The following is a 27,464-nucleotide window of genomic DNA, read 5'->3' as shown; positions in this document are numbered from 1 at the left end:
TGCTATTATCTGGTTGTCTATTCAACTTCATAGCAAACCCGTCAAGCTTATGTCACTCTCAAACTGATGCTCCCTAATGCAGTGAATATCCTAACTCGCACCAAGTCTCGATCACCATCACCCCTGTGCTTGCTGACCTACATTTGTTCTAGGTCCAGGAAATCCTCTATTTTAAAATTCTCATTCTTGATTTCAAATCCTTCCATGGCCTTGCCCTTCCCTATCTCAATGACCTGAATGAAACTGCAGCGATAGCCCTTGACGGAGTATAGTGCTCTGCTTGAAATAAAATATTGTTTGAACAATTAACAAAAGTTCTAATTGATGTCAGACTCAGGTAAAAATATGAAACATAGGAATTATATACAATAATCTTGCTTTTATTTAATGTGCATAAATGTATTAACAATTTCTTCTAAAAACATACTTATATTTTATAGAAGTTCTCATTAGAAAGTGCATGGTAAAGATTACCAGAGACCAATGTTAGGCTTTAAAAAGTTTCATCAAGTTTCTTCTATTAATCATGGAATACTACAATCCAGAATGTTGTTCCCAAGAGCTTTTTCTGAGAAAGAGATTACATTTGCCCTCAAGAATTCTGAATAAATTTAAGTGCTCTGCACCGTAGATCCTCAATAAATGGCTCGTACAGCTGCTCTATCTCTTCGAAAGTAGCAATTTTTTTTTATGATTGCTAAAAACCTTCTTCACTCACGCTTTATTTTCAGATAAAGAGAGTCTAACCATCAAAGTGACAGTTGCAGCTTACTGGTCCCTATTACTGTGTTCTATAATGGTCTCCAGCTTACAGCAAGCAAGAAATTACTGTTAGTTTTAATGCTGGTGACACAGACATATCCAACAATTTGTAGTATGACTTGAGCTCATCCAAAACTCTGCTGCCCTTATCCTAACTCGCACCAAGTCTCGACCCCTGTGCTTGCTGACCTACATTGGTTCTAGGTCCAGGAAATCCTCAATTTTGAAATTCTCATTCTTGATTTCAAATCCCTCCATGGCCTTGCCCCTCCCTATCTCTGTAACCTCCTCCAGCTCTACAACCCTCCGAGATCTCTGCATTCCTCCAATTCTTGCTTTTTGCGCATCCCCGATTTTAATCGCCATTGGCAGCCATGCCTTCAGCTGCCTAGGTCCTAAGCTCTGGAATTCCCTCCCTGAACCTCTCCGCCTCGCTACCTCTCTATCCTCCTTTAAGACGTTCCTTAAACTTACCTTTTTGACCAAGCTTTTGGTCACCTGTCCTAATATCTCTTATGTGGCTCGGTATCAAATATTGTTTGAAAACGCTCCTGTGAACTTAGACTTGGGACGTTTTACTACATTAAAGGTGCTATATAAATGCAAGTGGTTGTTATGTTGTCAGGTGGTTTAGCCACTTGCTCCACTCTGCTCACAGCCACTTCAATTGTAAATGGGAGCATGTTAAAAGTGTTATTGCTTTGAAAGTAATTTTTATTTTGAACAATACTTTTAGCAATTTTCAAAGTTCCAATGCTGAGATACAGTAAGACAGAATTCGTAATGGGGATCATTTATCCCAATCCAATTCATTCACATTGTTTGGGCAAGAAGAGGCTATCATTTGAAACATGCTCTTGTTTAAAATTGCAGTGCCAGTGAGCAGAGAAACTAACTAGTTATATTTACCACAAGAAAGAATTCACAGGATTGCTAATATTCACAAATATAGCCAAAATGTATTTGTGAACATTAGTTCTACAGTATACTACGGAGCTTGAGATTCTACAGGAGTGGGTTCCAGTCAGGGTACCATGACTTAGATCCCTCCCAAAAATTGCCACAACTAGGAACTTCAATGGCCCAGCAGCAACGGCCAGCTGACAGAAAATTGAGGATTTTAAATAATGGGTGTTCCAGAGGACATGCAAATGTCAGTTCACATAATATGACATTCATTTCAGCCAGCCACTGCGTTAACTTTGTTTCCAGCAACTGGCACGGTACTCTGTGGCATTACTTTTGCTAATCAAACCAGCATGATGACAGATCAATCGGCATTCACCAGACTTCCTGTATTACCTTCCAATTCAAAAAGGATAAATAAATATTTCTCCTGCTGGAAAACACAAGATTTCACAAAGGCAATTCTGCAATGAATACCTTAAAATACCAAATGAGTAATCATAGAATGATACAGCACAGGAGGCCATTTGGCCCATTGTGCCTGTGCTGGCTCTTTGAAAGAGCTATCCAATTAGTCCCACTCCCCTGCCCTTTCCCCATAGCCCTGCAAATTTTCCCTTTGACTCAATTGCTACAATGTTTGCCTCTGAGCCAGCGGTTTTTGGGTTCAAGACTTCAGCACCACATTTAGGCTGATATTCCAGTGCAGTACTGAGGGAATGCTGTATTATCAAGATGTTAAACTGAGGCACCATCTGAGGCATGTTGCAGTGGTTCAGGTTGACTTTAGAGATCCCAGGGCATCAGTCAAAGAAGAGCAGGAAGTTCTCTCAACAGGACAACATTCCAAACTCAACTGACAACACCACAAAAAAAAAATCAATGTATTGGAAATTCATTGGATTGCTTTTTGTGGGACTTTGCTCGATCCAAAATGGCTACCATGCTTTTTCTGTTACGGGGAGTGGGCAGGAAATTGGACATGAATTTAGATTTGAGGTTAGGATCAGATCAGCCATGATTTTATTGAATGGCGGAGCAGGCTCGAAGGGCCGATTGGCCTACTCCTGCTCCTATTTCTTATGTTCTTATGTACATAAATCACTGCATTTTAAAGTAGTTCGCTGTACATGAAGTACTTTGAGACGTTTAACGATGTGATAAGGCATGACATAAATGTACGTCTTTCTTTTTGTGTCTGTGTCACTCTTATTCATGATGTGGCATCTCCACATCATGACTCTTATTCAAGACCATGATAACCACATCCATAAGGTGCTGGGGCTGTCAGCAGCACCAGAACTGTATACCACTGCAATTTGTAACTTTGTGCTGCAGGACATCCCTCACTCCTCTATCACCATCAAACTAGGAGATCAATCCTGGTTCAACAGAAAGTGGAGAAAGGTGTACCAGGAGCAGCATCAGACATATCTTAGAATGAGGTGCCAACCTGGTAAAGCTCCACCACAGGATCACCTGCATAGTAACCACCAAAAGCAGCAGGGTATGGACAGAGCTAAGCAGTCCCACAACAAATGGATCAGAGCATAGCTCCGTAGCTCTACCTTATCCAATCGAGAATATGGTAGACAAATCAAGCAACTAACAAGAGAAGGCTCCATTAACATCTCCATCCTCAACCATGGCACAGCCCAGCACGCAAGTGCAAAAGTGAAGGCTGAAGTGTTTGCAAGCATCTTTAAGCAAAAGTGTTGAATGCACGATCCTACTTGACCTCCTCCCGAAGTCCCCACTATGTTAGATGTCCAGCCAATATGGTTCACTCCATGTAATGTTAAGAAGCCAAATACACATGGCACAAAAAAGGCTATGGGTTAAAAAGCGGTTCAAGGCGGCAGCTCACCACCACCTTCTCAAGGGCAATTAGGGATGGCAATAAATGGTGGCCTTGCCAGCGACGCCCACATCCCATGAATGAATAAAAAAATAACACCCCAGCTGTGCTGCTGAAAACCTGTGCTACAGATCTAGTCACCCTCCAACTAAACTGTTTCATCAGCGAACAGTCCCACTCCTGACTTTATGATGGAGGGATGGTCATCTACGAAGCAGGTAAAGTTGGTTGCCATGAATTCCGACATAAGTCACTGCATTTCAAAGTAGTTAATTGTAGCAAAATGGAAATTATGAGGAAGGGGGTCAAGGGGAATCCCTCCACTGGCTGGAGTCATATTTGACATGCAGAAAGATGGTCACACTTGTTGGAGGTCAATTATTGCAGGAGTTCCTCAGCACAACTATCACACTGGCATCTACCCAACAATGTGGAAAATTGCCTATTCACAAAAATCACGACAAATCACCCCTATCCTAATTTGAAAAGTTTCAAGTATCTAGACTTCAAAATGAAGACTACTCTCTTCACCAAAATGAAAATAGGAGACATCCAGGCTAAGAGAAAGGGCAAATTCCTTTTGATCAGGAATCAGTTAACAAAGGTGCTTTATTTTGTTGCAACATGTCAAAAAATGGTATCAGTCTGTCAAAGATGCATCTGTTAAGTAATTTGTAGTTGTAAAAACAAAAAGGGAGAAAATGCAACTTTTGAAGGTCATTACCAAACTGTTTACTAACGTGTGAAGACTTAACGTTTTGTTCATTTGACCCCTTCAAAACAAAATTGCTTTTCAGCAAAGGTGTTATAATATATAGGCCTAGAAATTGCCATCATGGGATGCACTCAGGGAAACCAGCCCTACGGTGGCAAGTTACTTTCTAGAATGTGGAGTAGGGGCAAGCCGCAGTGCTCCTCCTGGCCCCACATTAACAACAACAACTTGCATTTATATCGTACCTTTAATGTAGTTAAATGTCCCAAGGTGTTTCACAGGAACGATTTTCAAACAAAATTTGACACCGAGCCACATAAGGAGATATTAGGACAGGTGACCAAAAGCTTGGTCAAAGAGGGCTAAAAGGAGGAAAGAGAGGTAGAGGAGTTTAGGGCCTAGGCAGCTGAAGACACAGCGACCAATGGTGGAGCAATTAAAATCGGGGATGCACAAGACGCAAGAATTGGAGGAGCGCAAAGGCTGGTAGGGCTGGAGGAGGTTACAGAGATAGGGAGGGGCAAGGCCATGAAGGGATTTGAAAACAAGGATGAGAATTTTAAAATCGAGGCATTCCCGGACCGGAAGCCAATTTTGGTCGGTGAGCACAGGGGTGATGGGTGAATAGGATTGGCGCGAGTTAGGATATGGCCAGCGGAGTTTTGGATGAGCACAAGTTTATGAAGGGCGGAAGGATGGGAGGCTAGCAGGGAGAGCATTGGAATAGTCAAGTCTAGACATAACAAAGGCATGGATAAAGGTTTCAGCAGCTGAGGCAGGGGCGGAGACAAGTGATGTTACGGGGAACCAGATCGCCTCTCCAGACCCCCACTCCCAACTCTTCCTCCAATCGCCGCCGCTCCTGACCCCTGATCCTCCCCAGATCCCAAGCCCGACGATGGACTCCAGGCACCCCAGACTCACTGCGACGCTTGAAGCGGCTGGATTTTTCTTCATTCCTCTCTTCACCGACAGATTACAGCGCCACGCCGGCTCTATGAGAATGAGGTCCAAGGCCCAATATCAGGGGCGCCTCGGACCTCACCATTGTGCTGCAGAGTACTTACTTTGGATGCTTCCAAATTTCTAGGCCACAGACTTCATTATTGAAATGTGACCAAAACTCCCTCCCCACAAAAAATGGTCATTCCCCATCATGGGTACAGCTTATAAATGCAGACAATGTACGTAAAGTCTACATGATTAAGTTTCATCCAGTGAGAGATACCACAACTATATCAATAATACACTATGGTTTGGCATTAGTCAAGCTTGGTCACTGACAATAGGAGTCTAGAAATTTGTTTACCCTTGGATAGAAAGCTGTAAGTATTTTATGCAGGTTGCAAACACCAGTATTCCTTTTATAGCTTGGAAATGCTCCACAGGAATGTTTCACCACCCCCCATGGCACTGGTGTAAAGTAACACAAAGGAACTCTCTTACAGCAAATCAAAGTGAAACTAGTCAGTGTCATGAAGCACAATTACACATTTGACCCAAAAAGAGAAAATTCTTCAGATTTCCTGCTTATTCATTTACACAACAAATACAGTCAGGGCTTTGTCAATTTAGAAGCATTCTCTTGGGTCAACTGTCATGATATAATGGCAAATGTGCAACAGGAGTGCAGGAGGAACAGTTCCAACTGCATTTTAAATTGATGTGAAGACAAACTTATCTTTTATTGGATGAGTTGTGAACTCACAGAAACATACGGACAGGAGTAGGCCATGCAGTCCCTCGGGCCTGTTAGACCAGTTATATTATGGTTGATCTGTACCTCAACTCCATCTACTTGCTTTTGCTCCATATCCCTTGAACCCTTAACAAAAAAAAAACTATGTATCCCAGTCTTGAAAGCTCCAGTTGTCCCAGCATCCACAGCCTTTTAGGAGAGCAAGTGCCAGATTTCCACTACCGTTTGTGTGAAAAAGTGCTTCCTGATTTCACCCCTGAATGGCCTAGCTCTAATTTTAAGATTATATCCCCTTGTTCTTGATTCCTTCACCAGAGGAAATGGTTTCTCTGCATCTACCCTATCAAATCCCTTAATCATTTTAAATACCTCAATCAGATCATCCCTCAACCGTATAAATTTTAAGGGAATACAAGCCAAGTTTATGCAACCTGTGCTCATAATTTAACCCTTTTAGCCCTGGAACCATTCTGGTGAATCTGTGCTGTACCCCTTCCAAGGCCAAAATATCTTTGCTGAGGTTTGGTGCTCAAAACTGAATGCAGTGCTCCAGATGGGATCTGACCAAGGCACTACATAACTGACGCATCATTTCCTCATTTTTGAATTCCAATCCCCTTGAGTTATAGACCACCGTTCTATTTGCCTTTGTGATTACTGTTTGTACCTGCTCACTAGGTTTTAGTGATTTGTGTACATGGACACCTAAATCCATTTGCTCCTTTACGGCTCTTAGTTTCTTACCATTAAGAAAATATTCCTATTTGTCTTCCAAAGTGATGACCTTACACTTCCCCACATTGAACTCCATCTGCCACAGTTTTGTCCACTCAATTAGTCTGTTTATGTCCCTTTGTAATTTCCGCTACCCATCCATGCAACTTTCTATGCCGCCTAACAATATCATCTGCAAACTTGGATATACAATCCTCTATATACCATCATCCAAGTCTTGATGAAAAGCTGAGGCCCAAGTATAGATCCCTGGGGACCACCACTTTTCACATCCTGCCAATCAGAGAATGAACCCTTTATCCTTACTCTCTATCTCCTACCTCCCAACCAATTACCAACTCATATTACAAGGTTACCTGCAACTTTTTGCTAATAATCTCGTGAGGAATCTTATTAGATATTGGATATCTTTTGGAGGTCCATATAAACAACATCCATAGACATTCACGTTAGTGACCTCTTCAAAAAAAATTCAACTTGATGAGTCAAACATGATCTACCCTTCATAAATCCATGTTGACTCTCTGATCAACTGATACCTGTCCAAGGGTTCAGTCACTCTGGCCCCGATATTAGCGGGAAGGCGGGATGGCAGCGGGGAGACGACTGGGTGCGTGGGTAGCCCACCCAATAAAATCTGTCCGTTTCCCACGCGATCGCAGGTCAATTGGAGCCACGAAACACGGCTTCTGGGTTTGCCGTCCGAAAGCTGCGCAGCAGGCGGACTGCGCACCCACATCACAGGCTGTCAGCTGGAGGAGCTCTATTTCAAGGGGCAGTCCTGCAATGGCTGCTCCAGGAGCAAACATCCACACAGCACAATGGAGCAGCTGAGGGGAAAGGCTACTCCTAGATTTAGCGATGCCTCACTCCAGGTGCTACTGGATGGGGTGAGGAGGAGGAGGAGGGATGTCTTCTAGCCGGCAGACAGGAGGAAGTGGCCTGCCTCTGCCACCAAGAAGGCCTGGCTCGAGGTGGCAGAGGAGGTCACCAGCAGCAGCAACATCTCTCGCACCTGGATCCAGTGCAGGAAGTGAGTACGCTTACTTATTCTCCTACATTCCGTCTTCCACATCACCGCCCCCACCCCCCCAACTCATTCTGCATTATCAACACTATTCTATCACATCACTCCCCACACCCACTTAAAGCTCATCCTCAACTTAGCTGCACTTCCTCACCTCCCCATTAGTCATCCCACCACTACCACTCAACCCAATCCTCATAAAATGTCATAGCTCTGTCTCATACTCACCCTGTGATGCATCTCTTTCACGGTCAGCCGCACTCAAACCAATGCATTCATTGGTTGGCCATGTCACCATCACTCACTCACACGTCTGTACTTTCTCCCCTTATAGGAGAAGAGAGCCCAGAATGCATGAGAGAGGGCAAGGACCAGAGGGGGCCCACAACAGATCATCGTCCTCACAGATGCGGAGTAGGAGGCGCTGGAGCTGAGCCACACCCTCAAGTGCCTGTCCGTCAGGGATGCCGAGACTGGCACCCGACAAACGTCTGGTGACAGAATTTTAACATTCAGCAGACAATGTATGAATTGATGTTAACATGCCCCGTCATCTTCAGCACCTCAGTATGCTCATCGCAACATGACACATCTGTGATCGTGCTTAATATTGCCTTCTGTTCTCTTACAGGGCCTTCAGCGACTGCTGAAGGCGACTCCTCAGAGGACCTGCCGGCCTCTGAGGGTTTACAGTCACATCTGAGCGAGCCATCCACCAGCGCAGATACACACACCTCGGTGGGTCTTAGTCCGCAGTTAGTTGGGGGCGCAAATGGTGAGTTACCACACACGTGACCACGAGCAGACACTGGTGGCAGGGGCAGCTGTGGAGAGTCCGTGTCGGTGGGAGCACTCCTTTCCAGGCTCTGCTCAGCTGGACACTGATGCTGAACCCTGGGGGCCATCCTTTAAAAGGAGAATGATCGAGGGGCAGCAGCACATTTGCGAGGTGTCATGCGCACTCTCCACAATGGCGCAGTGGATGAAGGAGTCCAACTCCTGCATGAGTGGAACGGTGGCACAGGTGCGGGAGGGAATCTCAGGTACTGTCACAGGGACGTGAGGGCATCGCTGAGATAATGCCACAGAGACGTGAGGGCATCTCTGACATACTGTCGCGGGTAAGTGCGGGAATGTCTGCGATAGAGGGAAGGGTAGCCTCCATGGAGCTTCAAGCACGGCTCACAAATGAGTCCATTCAGGCCCTGACAACGGCCATTTGGACTCAGGGTGAACAACATTCTGCCGCCTTAAACAGGCAGGCAGATACACTAGCATTGGTCTTACAAGGTTTCACACATGTCCTCCAAACTGTCGTCCAGCAGAGTGGTAGGAGTGGTGTGGACCTGGTCCAGGGGAGGGATGATGGCAAAAGGGGACATGGAAGTGGGGACACCACACAAAGCCTCCCACGTCTCACCCGTTGCCCCCCTCTCAACCAGTACCTGAAATGCTGCCTCCTCTCCAGGTGATCGAGTCTGCCCCTGCACAGGTGCAGGTAGAGCAGTGTTTGGAGGGGCCCTCACAGGCACCAAAACCCAGAGGGCGTAGGCCCAAAGCATCTAATCGGTCAGGGAATGACCAAGAGCAACCTGCCACTACCTCTGCTGCAGCCACAGGGGATGCACCACGTAGAAGTAGTCAGAAGCGAAAAGCGAAGGTTTTGTAAGCATGAAGGGGTTGCACAAGGGTGTTTGACGGTTAGTCATGTTTTTTATTTATATTAGCTTTTTGTTAAACTCACATTAAATATTATTATTGTCACCACTACTGCCACGTCTTGGCCATTCTCGACTGGCTTCTGTAATAAGGCCCTTTCATGAGGTTCACCATGAATGCCGACCCTTGATGCCACCCACTGGGTCACTCTGCACTGGGTGTATGTGTAGTTGCAGGACTGTTTTGTGAAGGGGGGGGGGGGGGGTTGCTGCTCTAACTAGGTGGTGAGAGGACTGGACTCTTCACACTGTCTGATGTTAGGAGAAGCGTTCACATATTAGTGACTCCCTGGTCTCACAAGCAGCCAGGTGAACCGCTGTTCTGCCATTGGGTTGCTCCTGCTCCTTCTCCGCCTCCTCCTTCTCAATGTGGGTGGCAGATGTGGATGGGGCCTCCTCAAGCGGCACCCCTCTCTGTTGAGCCATGTTATGCAGGGCACAACACACGACCATAATGCGTCCCACTCTGTCTGGTGCGTATTGAAGCACTCCCCCAGAACGATCAAGGCACCTGAAACGCATCTTGAGCAGCACAATAGCATGCTCAATTGTAGACCTGGTAGCGATGTGGCTGTCGTTATATCGACACTGTTGCTTGGTGATGGGATCCCTCAGAGGTGTCATGAGCCACATGTGCAGGGGATATCCCTTGTCCCTGAGGAGCCAGCCCTTACGGGTGTTCAGTGCATGGAAGAGGGGCGGGATGTTGGATTTCCGGAGGATGAAGGAATCGTGGCAGCTGCCAGGGTATCTGGCGCACATGTGAAGGAATCTCTTGCTGTGGTCAAAAATCGGCTCCTTCACCCGAAAATCGAGCCCTCTGTCTCTGATGATAGATTCCAGTAACTTCCCACAATTGATGTTGAAGTGACAGGTCGATAGTTACCTGGTTTCTCTCTCTCTCCCTTCTTAAATAATGCAGTGACATTTGAAATTTTCCAATCCAAAGCCACAATTCCTGAATCAAGAGAGATTTGGAAAATTATGACTAATGCATCTGCAATTTCCTCACCTATTTCTTTTAATACTTGGAGGAGACAATCAAGTCCTGGAGATTTGTCTATCTCAAGTCCCATTATTTTCTCCATTACCATTTCTTTTAGTTATATTAAATCCACAAAGTTCCTCCCCTTTATTTATTTTTGGGCTCCGTGGTACTTTGTCCTCTTCCTCCACTGTGAAAACGGATACAAAGTACTCATTTAACAAGTCTGCCGTTTCCTTATTGTCCATTATCGTCTCACCTGTATCTGACTTTAATGGGCCCACATTCTCCTTTACTACGCTCGTTCTCTTAATATATTTATAAAAACCTTTTGCTGCTAGCTTTGATATCCCTTAAAAGTTTTTTTCATATTCTCTTTTTGCACCTTTTATTACTTTCTTTTCATCTTGTTATTGCTTTTTACAGCTCTCCCAGTCTGCTGGATTTCTACTTTTCCTTGCATCTGTGTAAGCCTTTACTTTCACTTCAATTGTTAACCATGGTTCCTTAAATACACAAGTGGACCCTTTGCCTTTTTGAGGTATGCACTGGTTTTACATTGTACCAAATATTTCTTTGAATATTTCCCACTGTCCATCTGTAGGTTTTCTCATTAACAACTCTCTGGACAAACACGGAAATTACCCCTGTGTAAATCTTTAGGAACATAGGAATTGCTAGACGAAAAAGAACAAGGTCCATCTATTTCGTCTTCTACCATCCTGTTAGTCGCAATATTACAATGTTAATGGAGTTGTTGACTAATCATAGCAATCAAACTCTATCAATTAGTCTACAATGTACCCATAAATGACACGAGGAAAACCCCAGTGGTGGTAGCTTTGGGATCCATAGGTTCAAAGTCACTTTTTCCTCCCAAGCATCCTACAGTTACCACATATCATGTCTAAAATTACTCCTATATTGTATCCCAAAATGTTATTTTCTGAAAGAAATCTATCTAATTTGCATTTGAATGAATCATTATTAACCGCTTTCACCATTTCCCTAGACAGCTTGTTCCACAGATTGACCACTCACTCACTGAAATATTATTTCCGCAAATTAGTTTTGAATTTACCCTCCTTCCAGGTCAGGCCGTATCCTCTGGTTCTACTGTTCTGGACAAGGTGAAATAGCTCATCATTGTCGACATTATCTACTCCCTTTACAATCCTAAAAATAGCAATCATATCACCTCTCAATCTTCTCTTTTCCAGTGACAACATGCCCAATTTAAATAATCGCTCATAATTCAATCCCTCCATCCCCTCGATCATTCCGGTTGTTTCTGTATCCTTTTAATAGCTGCAATATCCTTTCTCGACTGTGGTAACCAGAACTGTACACAGTATTCTAAGTGCGGTCGCACTATTCACTTGTAAAGTGACAGGATTACCTCACTGTTTCAGCTCAATATTGACCTTTTAATACAGCCCAACATCTGATTTGCTTTACACACTGTCATCTGAGTATATTTCTATGTTCAGAAATGAATTATGGAATTTTACTAAAGCTAAAGGCAATTTAAATGAACACCAAGCAGTGTGAGTTTCTAATTAAGCAATTTAAAGGGCAATGCTACCACAGTACAATTTAGAGTCCACAGAACAGCATTTGGACTTTCAACATGCTGCACTGCCATGATTCAAAACCGTAATATCTAATTATTCCACCATGTCAACAGGCAGACAGTGTTCAAACTGTACGCTGTTAATGTAGATGTAATGTGTAATCGTGCATGCTCTATACAGGAATTGAACAGAATGAAAAGTTCTGAATGCATGCCAGATAGCTCTGACAATGAGTGCATAACTATTTGTCTGGTTGCTGATTACATTGCTGTATTTTTTCATCTACTAATTTCTAATTGCACATTTTCAGAAAAATATACAAATTATCCTACCAAATATTTTTCATCAACAGAAATGAAATTTACTTCATGCACAGCGAAGTCCTGCCAACAGTTGCTTGCAACATTTCTGACATAATGGGATGATAAAATCAAATCACAAGAGAATGTAGACCTGCTAAGAACTGTCCAACTACAATGCCTACTTGACATTAGATTATTTTCATGGAATTGTAAAATTATTGGAATTGTAAAATTATTGGAATCAATTCTGAGGGACAGCATAAATTGTCACTTAGAAAGGCACAGGTTAATCAAGGACAGTCAGCATGGATTTGTTACGGGAAGGTCGTGTCTGATTAACTTGATAGAATTTCTTGAGGAGGTAACAAGGAGGGTCGATGAGGGTAACAGGTTTGATGTAGTGTACATGGATTTTAGCAAGGCTTTTGACAAGATCGCACATGGCAGATTGGTCAAAAAAGTAAAAGCCCATGGGATCCAAGGGAAAGTGGCTAGTTGCATCCAAAATTGGCTCAGTGGCAGGAAGCAAAGGCTAATGGTTGATGTGTGTTTTTGTGACCGGAAGGCTGTTTTCAGCGGAGTTCCACAAGGCTCCGTACTGGGTCCTTTGCTTTTTGTGGTATATATTAATGATTTGGACTTGAATGTGGGGGGGGGCTTGATCAAGAAGTTTGCAGATGATACAAAAATTGGCCTTGTGGTTGAGTGAGGAGGAAAGCTGTACACTATAGGAAGATATCAATGGACTGGTCAGGTGGGCAGAAAAGTGGCAAGTTACTGGTTTTACATTAACAAAAAAAAAATCTACAAATCAGCACTATACAGGTTACAACACCCTGAGGCATTTCATTGAGCAATTTTATTAAGCCACATCCCTTTGTTTTCTCAAGGCTGTCAGTCGCTCCTACGGTGGTCATTTCACTTTTCCATCTCATTGGAATTATGAGCTGTCTGTTGTTGTCCTCGGTCCAGCATAAACAAGCAACATGGCAGGAATATGGCAAATCCAGCAACTCCCATCATAGCCATCAAACTGCACTTTACACACACTTGCTTTCTGCTGCCGTTATATTAGAAAATCTCAAGGCTCAACGATTGTAACAGATTTTTTTTGATATGTAACTCTCTACAGCAGGCAATTTGTGAAAATATTTCATTGATTATTCAAGCACTGCACTGCTGAAACACAGTGTAAGATAGCCCAGCTATTGAAGCGAGACCAACAATGTAAGTGGTGTAGTTTGGTTTAGGTACTTGTGAGTGGGGAGAATAAGAGTCAGAGACTGAGGTGCCACGGTTTCCAATTCTAATTCCCAATTTGCTCATTTTTACAATTTGAAAGCATCAGCTTGATAATTCCCTCACTAAACGCTAAAATCTGAAAAGTTTAAGGGCTGATTTTTCGAATGTGCGCTTCTGACATGGAGCCTAACCCACATATCATGAAATTAATAATGAATTCCCTTTATGTGTTTCCAATGGGCATTTGGAAAATGAGCTTTTAAGTGTCACAGTCCATCACACTTCAAATACATTAAAAGCAAGGCAGATCGTAAGAAACAAACAAGAGTGCAAGGCAACACTCCATGAAACAAAGCGAGGCAGCAAACAGCGAGAGAGAGAGAGAGAGAGAGAGAGAACAGAAGGAGGGAAGATAATTTATTTTATTTTCTTAAAATCAATAGTAACTTCCAAAAGGGAATTGGACATACACTTGAAAAGGTGAAATTTGCAGGGCTATGGGCAAAAAGCAGGGAAGTGGGACTAACTAGAGAGCTCTTCCAAAGAGCTGGCACATTCACAATGGGGGAATGGCCTCTTTCTGTGTGCCATGATTCTATGGGGAGGAGTTGATGCTTTCAGGAGAGGAGTGGGGAAAATTGGCAGTAGGGATTACGTTCAAAATGTTGGCAAGTAAATTTTGTTCACAAGTTTAAGTAAAATTTGGTTCAAATTCTAGGTGGTCTGTTTTGTGACAGTAGATATTATTGTTTTGTCCTCCCAACTTCAGAGTTCTTCAAAAAAAAAACTTTCAGCAGAGTTCCTCTGCATCACAGAATCTGAAGACACTGCACCTGCCGAAGTTACTTTGCTGTGCCATAATTCCTCTCCGTGCCTGCACTTCTACCAAATTAGGCCCAAGTCTTGTAAGATTCTGGGTCAATAAATTTGGGTAAAAATGTGTTTTTTTTTGGTACAGTCTGAAGAGGTGGTAACATTAGTACTCCATAAGAAAAAATACAGGGTCTTTTGCCCATCTTTCCAGAAATACCCTGCTCAAATTGCTCTCCCTTACCCTCCTTGATCTTTATTTAGCATTCAACACAGTTGATCACTGTTCTTCCAATATCTCTGCTCTTTTCCAACTCTGCCGGACTCCCCTTGGACTGTTCCACACCTACCTATCTAGATACAGCCAGCACAACTCTAGCATTGGCTGTCCGTTCACTTCCTCGCACACTAACATCTTGGGCCAAAAACACGATTAGTAACAGTAACATGACTCTATTCTTGGCCTGGATCTGTTTTTTATTTCCTACCTTCTTTCTTTCAGTGAGTCTTATGAAGAGACTCTGTTCCTGCCTCTTTTTCCAGTTCTAACAAAGGGTCCTCACACAATACTTCCTCTTTTCATATGCTGACTGATTTGTTGCGTGTTTTCAGAATCCTTTTCCATTTACTTGTTAACCTCGCGGGGAGCTTAACTAGCGCTGTGGTGGAGGTTTTAAACGGATTTGGCAGGACACCAGGATGAAACAAGGGAGGAGAAACAAGGTGCATAGAGGACTAGGAGGGACAAATAGCACTAGAGTTCAGAAATAGGAGGGAAAATCAGGGGCAAATGCGAGGCAGTCTAAGATGAGATTGGAGTGCACGTGCGTAAATGCACGTAGCGCGGTAAATAAGGTTGGTGAGCTGCAGGCTCAAGTTGCCAAATGGGACTATGATATGCTGGCAATAACAGAGGCCTGGCTCAAAGAAGGGCAGGATTGGGTACCTAATATTCCTGGCTACAAGGTATTCAGGAAAGATAGGGAAGGAAAGGGTGGGGGGGGGGGGTGCGCTGTATTGATCAAAGAAACTATTATAGCACTGGAAAGGGATGATGTAGTTGAGGGGTCAATGACAGAATCTATTTAGTTAGAATTAAAGAACAGTAGAGGAGATATTACACTACTGGGTATATACTGCAGGCCACCAAATCATGGGAAGGAGATAGAGGAGCAAATTTACAGGCAAATTACAGAAAAATGCAAGAACTAAAGTGAGTAGTGATAATGGGGGACTTCAATTATCCCAATATAGACTGGGATAGTAACAGTATAAAGGGCAAAGAGGGGGAGGAATTCCTGAAATGCATACAAGAGAACTTTTTGGAACAGTGTTTTTCTAGCCCAAGGAAGGAAACGGTGCTGGATCTAGTTCTGGAAAATAAAGTGGGGCAGCACTTGGGGAACAGTGATCATAATATAATTAGGTTTAGAATAGTTATGGAAAAGGACAAGGGACAATCAAGCATAACAATACTTAACTGAAGGAGGGCTAATTTCAGTGAAATAAAAAGGGATCTGGGCCCAGATGGCAGGCAAAACAGTAATTGAACAATGGGAGGTTTTCAAGGAGGAGTTGGTTCAGGTACAGAGTAGACACATGGAAAGGAAAAAGGGCATCCAAAGCTAAAGCTCCCAGGATGACTAAAGATATAGAGATTAAAATGAAACAGAAAAAGGAGGCTTGTGACAAATGTAAGGTCATTAATACAGTAGGGAACCAGGCTAAACACAGAAAGTACAAAGGAGATCTAGAAAAGGGAATAAGAGGGGCAAAGAGAGAGTATGAGAATAGATTAGTGGCGAACATAAAAGGGAACCCAAATGTCTTTTATAAACATATAAAAATAGTAAAAGGATAGTCAAAGGAAGGATGGAACCGATTAGGGACAACAAAGGAGATCTTCTTGTGGAGGCAGAGGGCATGGTTAAGGTACTAAATGAATACTTTGCAGCCATCTTCACCATAGAAGAGGATGCTGGCACTGTAGCAGCAAAGGAGGAGGTAGTAGCGATATTGGATAAGAAAAACATAGACAAAGGAGGTACTTAAAAGATTGGCAGTACACAAAGTAGAAAAGTCTCCCAGTCCAGGTGGGATGCATCTTAAGTTACTGAGGGAAATAAGGGTGGAAATTGTGGAGACTCGCTACAATCTGCCAATCCTCCTTAGATATGGGGTCAGTGCCAGAGGACTGGAAGATTGCAAATGTCACACCCCTGTTCAAAAAAGGGGAGAGGGATAAACCCAGCAATTACAGGCCAGTCAGCCTAACGTCAGTGGTGGGGAAACTTTTAGAGACCATAATCCGGGTCAAAATTAATTGGCACTTGCAAAAGTATAGGCTAATAAATGAAAATCAGCACGGATTTGTTGAAGAAAAAGTGTGTTTGACTAACTTGATTGAGTTCTCTGATGAAGTAATGGAGAGAGTTGATGAGGGTAGTGCATATGATGTTGTATATATGGACTTTCAAAAAGGCATTTGATGAAGTACCACATAATAGACTTATTAGCAAAATCGAAGCCCATGAAATTAAAGCGACAGTGGCAGCGTGGATACAAAATTGGCTAAGGAACAGAAAGCAAAGAGTAGTGGTGAACGGTTGTTTTTCTGACAGCAGGGGAGTATACAGTGGTGTTTCCAAGGGATCAGTATTAGGACTACAGCTCTTTTTGAGATATATTAATGACCTGGGCTTGGGTATAAAGGGTAGAATTTCGAAGTTTGCAGATGACATGATACTCAAATGTAGTAAACAATGTGGAGGATAGTAACAGACTTCAAGAGGACAGACTGGTGAGATGGGCAGACACATGGCAGATGAAATTTAATGCAGAGAAGTGTGAAGTGATACATTTTGGTGGGAAGAATGAGGAGAGGCAATATAAACTAAATAAACAATTAAACTAAACAATTTTAAAGGGGTACAGGAACAAAGAGGCCTGGGGTGCACATACACAAATCTTTGAAGGTGGCAGGACAAGTTCATATGGCTGTTATAAAAGCATATGAGGTCCTTGGCTTTATTAATAGAGGCAAAGAGTACAAAAGCAAGGAAGTTACACTAAACTTTTACAAAACACTGGTTAGGCCTCAGCTGGAGTATTGTGTTCAATTCGAGGCACCAGAGTTTAGGAAGGATGTCAAGGCCTTAGAGAGGGTGCAGAGAGATTTACTGGAATGGTACCAGGGATGAGAGAAATCAGTTATGTGGAGATATTGGAGAAGGTACGGTTGTTCTGCTTAGGGAAGAGAAGGTTAAGGGGAGATTTGATAGAGGTGTTCAAAATCATTAACAGTTTTGAAAGAGTAAATAAGGGGAAACTGTTTCCAGTGGCAGAAGGGTCGGTAACCAGAGGATACAGATTTATAGCGATCGGCAAAAGAGCCAGAGGCAACATGAGGAAACATTTTTGAAGCAGCAAGTTGTAATGATCTGGAATGCACTGCCTGAAAGGTTGGTGGAAGCAGATTCAATAATAACTTTCAAAAGAGAATTGGATAAATATTTGAATGGAAAAAAATTACAGGGCAATGGGGAAAGAGCAGGGGAATGGGCCCAATTGGATAGATCTATCAAACAGCCAGCACAGGTACGATGAGCCGAATGGCCTACTCCTGTGCTGTACCTTCTATGATGCTATGAAAGCAATTTGTTTTTATTTAAAACGCTATAGAACAGGCAGACTAATCAAAATCCGTTGCCTGAAAATTTGCAACAGTTGCTGATTTAATCCCTCAGGTTAATAGTTTGTTTGCCATTTAGAACATACAGTCCTTATTTCTGCTACACATTTACCAAATTAAATGTTGCAAAGTTCAAATGGTTCACACCTCCCCTTCCAATGAGAACCTTAAAATGAAAGTTTCATCTCCAAAGATGTGAGCACTTTGAGTACTGAATGTTCCTTTCCATCTTGCAAACACACAAAAAGCAGGGTATTATCCTAGATTTTTTTCCACTGAACATTTGGGAGTGGGCAGCCACTCTGATTAATATGCCTACTGGGCCTGAATCTTAAACAAACTACATAAAAACAAAAATAAATTACAAATTGCTATTTTTCCCTTGCAACATGGGCAATATGTGTATTTTCTGTTTAGCACCAACAAAAAGAGATTTTATGTTTCTATCCTTAAAGAGGACAAATTAAGCAAAGCTGTCGAATTCAAAACTTTGCTCATTTGAAAATTGACTCAACTTCTCAGAAATCGCACCTGATGCTTTCAGAGTTTACACTGATCACAAACAGTATGAATTTTTCTGCAGTAAACTTGTTAAGTTCAACAATACAAGTGGACTCTTAGCACTGGTTCCAGTTAAGAAACCGAACACAAACCAATTCACATAGTCTAAAGTTTTTTTAAATTATTCAAATAACAAAGTTTTTTTTAGCAGAAAGTGATTGACTGTACACACGTTGTCAGCTTTTCTCAAATGAGATTTGTTGTCTGAAAAGTAGACCTGAATTAATGTCCACACAGAGTAAGATGATGATTTAAGTGAAATTTCATACCTGGGATAAATGTAAGGAATCTTACAACACCAGGTTATAGTCCAACAAATTTATTTTAAAATCACAAGCTTTCGGAGATTATCCCCTTCGTCAGATGAATGAGTGAAAAGGTTCTCAAATCGCATATCTTATACTATGTTGGGACAGCATCACACCAATCAAAAGGTGTCGTTGTTATTCAAACAGGCCAGTCACGGAGAACAGCACGTCCCAGTACACTGGATATACATTGTGTCGATTACACAGGCAGGCAGAAAGAAACTCAAAATGGCAGAGAGAGAGAGAGAGAATATTGAAAAACATATAATTTTTTTCCCCCTTTTTGCTGGTGGGGTTACGTGTAGCGTGACATGAACCCAAGATCCCGGTTGAGGCCGTCCTCATGGGTGCGGAACTTGGCTATCAACTTCTGCTCGACGATTTTGCGTTGTCGTGTGTCTCGAAGGCCGCCTTGGAGAACACTTACCCGAAGATCGGTGGCTGAATGTCCTTGACTGCTAAAGTGTTCCCCGACTGGGAGGGAACCCTCCTGTCTGGCGATTGTTGCGCGGTGTCCGTTCATCCGTTGTCGCAGTGTCTGCATGGTCTCGCCAATGCACCATGCTCCGGGGCATCCTTTCCTACAACGTATGAGGTAGACAACGTTGGCCGAGTCACAGGAGTATGAACCATGTACCTGGTGGGTGGTGTCCTCTCGTGTGATGGTGGTATCCGTGTCGATGATCTGGCATGTCTTGCAGAGGTTGCCGTGGCAGGGTTGTGTGGTGTCGTGGACGCTGTTCTCCTGAAAACTGGGTAACTTGCTGCGAACGATGGTCTGTTTGAGGTTGGGTGGCTGTTTAAAGGCGAGCAGTGGAGGCGTGGGGATGGCCTTAGCGAACGATGGTCTGTTTGAGGTTGGGTGGCTGTTTAAAGGCGAGCAGTGGAGGCGTGGGGATGGCCTTAGCGAGATGTTCGTCGTCATCGATGACATGTTGAAGGCTGCGGAGAACATGGTGCAGTTTCTCCGCTCCAGGGAAGTACTGGACGACGAAGGGTACTCAAACAGACCATAGTTCGCAGCAAGTTACCCAGTTTTCAGGAGAACAGCGTCCACGACACCACACAACCCTGCCACGGCAACCTCTGCAAGACATGCCAGATCATCGACACGGATACCACCATCACACGAGAGGACACCACCCACCAGGTACATGGTTCATACTCCTGTGACTCGGCCAACGTTGTCTACCTCATACGTTGCAGGAAAGCATGGTACATTGGCGAGACCATGCAGACACTGCGACAACGGATGAACGGACACCGCGCAACAATCGCCAGACAGGAGGGTTCCCTCCCAGTCGGGGAACACTTTAGCAGTCAAGGACATTCAGCCACCGATCTTCGGGTAAGCGTTCTCCAAGGCGGCCTTCGAGACACACGACAACGCAAAATCGTCGAGCAGAAGTTGATAGCCAAGTTCCGCACCCATGAGGACGGCCTCAACCGGGATCTTGGGTTCATGTCACGCTACACGTAACCCCACCAGCAAAAAGGGGGAAAAAAATTATATGTTTTTTAATATTCTCTCTCTCTCTCTCTCTGCCATTTTGAGTTTCTTTCTGCCTGCCTGTGTAATCGACACAATGTATATCCAGTGTACTGGGACGTGCTGTTCTCCGTGACTGGCCTGTTTGAATAACAACGACACCTTTTGATTGGTGTGATGCTGTCCCAACATAGTATAAGATATGCGATTTGAGAACCTTTTCACTCATTCATCTGACGAAGGGGATAATCTCCGAAAGCTTGTGATTTTAAAATAAATTTGTTGGACTATAACCTGGTGTTGTAAGATTCCTTACATTTGTCCACCCCAGTCCATCACTGGCATCTCCACATCACACCTGGGATAGGAACAGGTGTAGGCCATTTATCCCCTCAAGCCTGTTCTGCCATTCAATGAGATCATGACTGATCTGTGTCCTAACTCCAAATACCTGCCTTAATCCCATATCCCTAATACCCTTGGTTAACAAGAATCTATCAATCTCAGATTTAAAATGAACAATTGAGCTAGCATCAACTCCCATTTGCGGAAGAGTTCCAAACTTCTACCACCCTTTGTGTGTAGAAGTGTTTCCTCACTTCACTGCTGAAAGTCTGAGCTCTAATTTTTAGGCTATGTCCCCTAGTCCTAGACTCCCCAAACAGCAGAAATAGTTTCTCTCTATCAACTCCCTATCAGTTCCCCTTAATGTTTTAAAAACTTCGATCAAATCACCTCTCAATCTTCTAAATTCCAGGGAATACAGCCCTAGTTTGTGTAATCTCTCCTCGTAAATTTAACCCTTGGAGTCCAGGTATCATTAGGGTGCCAATCAAGCAGGCTGCTTTGTCCTGGATGGTGTTGAGCTTCTTGAGTGTTGTTGGAGCTGCACTCATCTAGGCAAGTGGAGAACATTCCATCACACTCCTGACTTGTGCCTTGTAGATGGTGGAAAGGCTTTGGGGAGTCAGGAGGTGAGTCACTTGCCGCAGAATACCCAGCCTCTGACCTGCTCTTGTAGCCACAGTATTTATGTGGCTGGTCCAGTTAAGTTTCTGGTCAATGGTGACCCACAGGATGTTGATCGCGGGGGATCTGGCGATGGTAATGCCGTTGAATATGAAGGGGAGGTGGTTAGACTCTCTCTTGTTAGAGATAGTCATTCCCAGACACTTGTCTGGCCCGAATGTTACTTGCCACTTATCAACCCAAGCCTGGATGTTGTTCAGGTCTTGCTGCATGCGGACACGGACTGCTTCATCATCTGAGGGGTTGCGAATGGAAATGAACACTGTGCAATTATCAGTGAACATCCCCATTTCTGACCTGATGATGTAGGGAAGGTCATTGATGAAGCAGCTGAAGATGGTTGGGCTGAGGACACTGCCCTGAGGAACTCCTGCAGCAATGTCCTGGGGCTGAGATGATTGGCCTCCAACAACCACTACCATCTTCCTTTGTGCTAGGTATGTGTACCATCCACAGGATGCACTGCAGCAACTCACCAAGGCTTCTTCGACAGCACCTCCCAAACCCGCGACCTCTATCACCTAGAAGGACAAAGGCAGCAAGAACATAGGAACAACAGCACCTGCATGTTCCCCTCCAAGTCACACACCATCCCGATTTGGAAATATATCGCCGTTCCTTCATCGTCGCTGGGTCAAAATCCTGGAACTCCCTACCTAACAGCATTGTGGGAGAACCTTCACCACATGGACTGCAGCGGTTCAAGAAGGCAGCTCACCATCACCTTCTCAACGGCAATTAGGAATGGGCAATAAATGCTGGCCTTGCCAGCGACGCCCACATCCCATGAACGAATAAAAAATTCTAGTAAATCTACACTCCACGGTCCATATATCCTTCCTAAAGTGCAGTGCCCAGAACTGAACACAGTACTCCAGGTGTGGTCTAACTGTATAGCTGTAGCACAACTTCTCCCCTCTATTCTAGTTCTCTAGATATAAAGGCTAGCGTTGCATTAACTTTTTTGATTATTTTCTGTCCATGATATTTTAATGATCTATGTACAAGGACCCTTAAGTCTCTTTGGACCTCCATTGTTTCGAGCTTTTCACCATTTAGGATGTACTCTGATCTATCCTTTTTAGGTCCAAAGTGGATGATCTCACACTTGCCTACATTGAAATCCATTTGCCAGTTTTGCCCATTCACTTAATCTATCTCTCTAATTTTATACTTCTATCTACACTGCTTACAATAATGCCTATCTATGTCATCGGCAAACTTGGATATGTGGCTGTCTATCCCGTCATCTAAATCATTAATAAATAGTGAATAATTGAGGCCCCAACACAGATCCCTGTGGTGCACCACTAGTCACATCCTGCCAATTTGAGTACCTGTCCATTATCCCTTCTCTCTCTCTTGCTGCTCAGCCAATTTCCTAACCAGGTCAATAATTTGCCCTCAATTCCATGAGCTTCAACTTTAACTAACAATCTCTTTATGAGGGACTTTGTCGAAAGCCTTCTGGAAGTCCATATAAACAACATCAAGAGACATTCCCCTGTCCACTACTTTAGTCACCTCTTCAAAAAAATTCAATCAGGTTCGTTAGGCATGACCTACCCTTTACAAATCCATGCTGGCTCTCTCCGATCAGCTGAAAATTTTCAGTGTGCTCAGTCATTCTATCCTTAATTATAGACTAGTAATTTCCAGACAACAAATGTTATGCCAACTGGTCAATAATTCCCTGGTTTCCCTCTCTCACCTTTCTTAAATAATGGAGTGACATGTGCAATTTTCCAATCTAAAGGAACGGTTCCTGAATCAAGAGAACTTTGGAAGGTTATAGTTAGGATCTTTAAAAAATGCAGCACGTTAGCTCACAATATGTACATGGTGGATAAAGACCAACTTTAACGTAGCTGGATATACATCAAAATATTTGAAACTCCTCAAAATGAATGTTGTATGCCAATTAAGAAAAATTACCTTTGCAAATGTGTAACTCATAAATATGTTATTGTGGTCAAAGAGGTGAACAATGCAACTAAATTTCACATTAAATCCCTGAACAACTAGGGAATTTTAGTGATCTTATTAAGATGAAGTATCAGAGGCAGAGTGTTTCCCCTTATTAATACTTATACATTAATACAGCATCAACAGCACTGAGCAGCAGGAAATGGGAGTTACAATATTTACTCACATTATTGCAGCATAGAGGGGTGCGAGCTCAGACTATGAAAGCACATGTACAAAGAACTGCTTACAGGCCTCTGACTGCATTTAGTATTCCACTGATTGAGAAAAAGTGAAGTTGAAACATTCTCAATTTGAATATTGATGAAACAGGCTATATGTGTACTATAAAAAAGTCACACAGATATTACACTTGTGGCAAATCTTCCAGAGGCAGCCTCATTTATGTTAAGAGTGGTCCACACTAACAGCTTTACATTATGCTTTTGGCATTAACGTGCGTAAAATATCAGCAGAATGCTAGCACACTTCTCAGTTCTTGTACTACCCTTGTCCCAAAAACATGCTGTATGTGCAGTACCGATCCAGATGAAAAGCAGATACTTCAGCATTGTGTCTGTCATAACCAGCGTATGGCTCCCCTTCCACCACATAATCCCTGCTGTACCTAAAATAAAAGCAAAAAGGAATAATTAAAAAGGAAATAAACTTCAACAATTTGTTATATTATGGACTATAGCTTATTAGTTCTTTTAAAATGCATCCTGTGAAAAGGCAGTTTAAAAATACAGCTTTAAAAATGATTCTTCCCAAGAGGAGATAATCTCCAATTGGTCAGCAAAAATGTGGCCCTCAAGAGAATGTTTTGCCTGTATGCTGTTTCAAAGGGTGGCTGACTGCCAGCATTCTAAAATACATTATTCATCAACCCTTTACATGCCAAAGAACCACCGAATCTCAACCCTGATTCACTAATTTCTACGCACCCTGCTACATGCAAGAATGAGGACAGATGCAGCCACTCCGAAAGGTTCAGTGAGTGAGTTGCAATGGAGAGCATTTGGTAAATGGGCACGTTCTGTATTATAAATTTTTATGTTTCTATGGATGAATGAGGGACCACCCAGAAATACCCACGGTGCCTGCAGTTGCTAGGAAATCTACTGATCCAGCACAAGGAGCTACTGGACCAACTCTATCCATAAAAGCAGACACTGACACCCAGCAGCCATCTAACTCATTTGCTCCCTCCACTGGGGAAACATATGGAAAGAGCACACGGTCAGACACACCATACACTTTCATGAAGGAAACTAACAAGGTAAAACACATCTATACCACACATGGTTGTGTCAATAAAATTTGAGTTAACTGGTACTGCAATGTATCATGACAGTTCATCTCTGATGAGGCAGAATAAGATCGTTTTGGCGAAGTGCGTTGGTATTCATGGATCTTGACTTAAGGATCCTGTCTTTTGGTCAGTTTGGTTCAGTGATAGCACTTCCAACTCAGAGAAAATTGTGGGCTTGAGCCCCATTCCAGAACTTCAGCAAATAAATTTAGGCTTGCACTTCAGTGTTGCACTGAGGGAGTTTTGCATTGTTGGAGGCAACAACGTGAGATTGATAAGATAGGCCAATGTCCCTTCTGCCTGTTCAGGTGGATGTAAAAAAAAAATTTGCATTTCTATAGGGCCTTTAACATAGAAAAATATCGCACTGTGATTTAAGGAGCTATACCGCAAAATGGACGCGGTCAAGGGAGGGAGATTGGGTAGGGTGACTAAAAGCTTGGTCAAATAAGTGAGTTTTATGGAGGATCTTAAAGGAGGCGAGGTTTATAGAGAGAATTTCAGAGTGTGAGGCCAAAGCGACCAAAGGTCCCGTGGATCAATTCAAGGAGAAGCAGGGATTTCTCCCAATGTCCTGGCCAAATTCATCTCTCAACCAACACCACTAAAACAGATTAGATCATTCATCTCATTGTTTTTTTAAGTGAGTCCTTGCTGTTGCAAATTAGCTGCTATGCTTGCCTACAAAATGACAGCAATAACAACGCTTCAAAAAAAAAATCAATTGTCTGTGAAACGCTTTGAGATATCCTGAGGACATGAAATGCACTATATAAATACAAGTTCTTTCTTTCACCCAACAGTAAAGCAGACAATGACACTGAATCATCTTTTACCGTTTACATTGGACGATATTGTAGTAAAAATCTCTACAGTGGACTGTCATGTATGAAAGGCAACTTTAATGGACATCTTAAAAGTACAACATTTCTATAAAATTAATCTGAATTTATTCCAACATTCTCAAGTTTATCCATTGCAAGTTTTACAGCTTTATCACAACAGCTGGTCTTACTACTACAGTGGTAATAATTACCAAATATTTTGAGAGATATCCACTCTATTTGGACTTTCTATAATACTGAATGGATATGCCATATGCCACTGCTCAATACAACCAGAATTAACACGCTGTTTTGGCGTTTAATAAAATAAACAAATATCCATCATATTCAAGCGATTAATCATGAAGGTAATTCCAGAAATCACTATTTTGTACATTAAGTATCCAGCCCTACGGGTCTTTTTATTCCTTTTGATAGATTTCATTTGCTTTCAAAACAAACCTCTTTGAAAAGCTTCTTCATAGAACTTTGTGGAGAAGAACATAAGATCATAAAAAATAGGAGCAGGAGTAGGCCATGTGGTCCCTCGAACCTGCTCCGCCATTCAATCAGATCATGGTTGATCTTTGATCTCAACTCCACTTTCCTGCCCGATCCCCATATCCCTTGATTCCCCTAGAGTTCAAAAATCTATCTATCTCAGCCTTGAATATACTCAACGACTCAGCATCCACCACCCACTGAAGTAGTGAATTCCAAAGATTCACAACCCTCAGTGCAGAAATTCCTCCTCAGTCTTAAATGGCTGACGCCTTATCCTGCGACTATGCCCCCTAGTTCTAGACTTGCCAGCCAGAGGAAACAACCCCTCGGCATCTACCCTGTCAAACCCCCTCAGAATCTTATGTGTTTCAATGAGATCACCTCTCCTTCTCAACTCGAAAGTATAGGCCCATTCTACTCAACCTCTTGTCATAGGACAACCCTCTCATCCCAGGAATTAATCTAGTAAACCTTCACTGCACTACCTCTAAGGTAAGTATATCCTTCCTTAGATAAGGAGGCCAAACCTGTACGCAGTACTCCAGGTGAGGTTTCACCAAAGCCCTGCACAATTGTAGTAAGACTTCCTTACTCTTGTACTCCAACCCCCTTGCAATAAAGGCCAACATGCCATATGCTTTCCGAACTGCTTGCTGTACCTGCATTCTAATTTTTTGTGTTTCTTGTATGAGATCACCCAAGTCTCTGAATATCAACATTTACTAGTTTCTCACCATTTAAAAAATATTCTGTTTTTTTATTGTTCCTACCAAAGTGAATAATCTCACATTTCCCCACATTATACTCCATCTGCCACCTTCTTGCCCATTCACTTAACCTGTCCACACCCCTTTGCAGACTCTGTGTCCTCCTCACAGCTTACTTTCCCACCTAGCTTTGTATCGTCAGCAAACTTGGATATATTAAACTCAGTCCCTTCATCCATGTCATTGATATAGATTGTAAATAGCTGAGGCACAAGCACCGATCCTTGCGGCACCACAATAGTTACGTATAGCCTGCCAACCTGTTATTTAAAAAGGGAGCGAAGGATAGAACGAGTAATTACAGGCCAATCAGCCTAACCTCAGTGGTGGGCAAATTATTGGAATCAATTCTGAGGGACAGGATAAACTGTCACTTAGAAAGGCATGGACTAATCAAGGACAGTCAGCACAGATTTGTTAAGGAGAGGTCGTGTCTTACCAACTTGATTGAATTTTTCGAGGAGGTGACATGGAGGATCTATGAGGGTCGTGCAATTGATGTAGTCGACTTGGATTTTAGCAAGGCTTTTGACAGGGTCCCATATGGCAGATTGGTGAAAAAAGTAAAGGCCCATGGGAACCAAGGGAATGTGGCAAATTGGATCCAAAATGGACTCAGTGGCAGGAAGCAAAGGGCAATGGTCAACGGGAGTTTTTGCGACTGGAAGACCGTTTCCA

At 43.0% G+C, this 27,464-nt stretch overlaps 1 protein-coding gene across 6 annotated transcripts in view; it reads right to left on the bottom strand.

The window, feature by feature from the left end:
• The window catches only part of fam20b (FAM20B glycosaminoglycan xylosylkinase), a 206,369-nt gene that overhangs the window by 34,424 nt on the left and 144,481 nt on the right, over window positions 1-27,464 (bottom strand). For 5 of the 6 annotated variants that reach the window (XM_067990780.1, XM_067990776.1, XM_067990781.1 and 2 more), the window contains one exon: window positions 23,885-24,004. In XM_067990780.1, coding sequence (XP_067846881.1) covers window positions 23,885-24,004 — 120 coding nt within the window. The remainder of the gene's footprint in view (window positions 1-23,884; window positions 24,005-27,464) is intronic. The other variant, XM_067990782.1, reaches the window with a different exon arrangement.

Source organism: Heptranchias perlo, chromosome 9, assembly GCF_035084215.1.
Source record: "Heptranchias perlo isolate sHepPer1 chromosome 9, sHepPer1.hap1, whole genome shotgun sequence".
NCBI classification, from domain to species: Eukaryota; Metazoa; Chordata; class Chondrichthyes; order Hexanchiformes; family Hexanchidae; genus Heptranchias; species Heptranchias perlo.
Note: the sequence above shows the minus strand (reverse complement) of the source record. Positions and strands in the feature narration are given on the sequence as shown.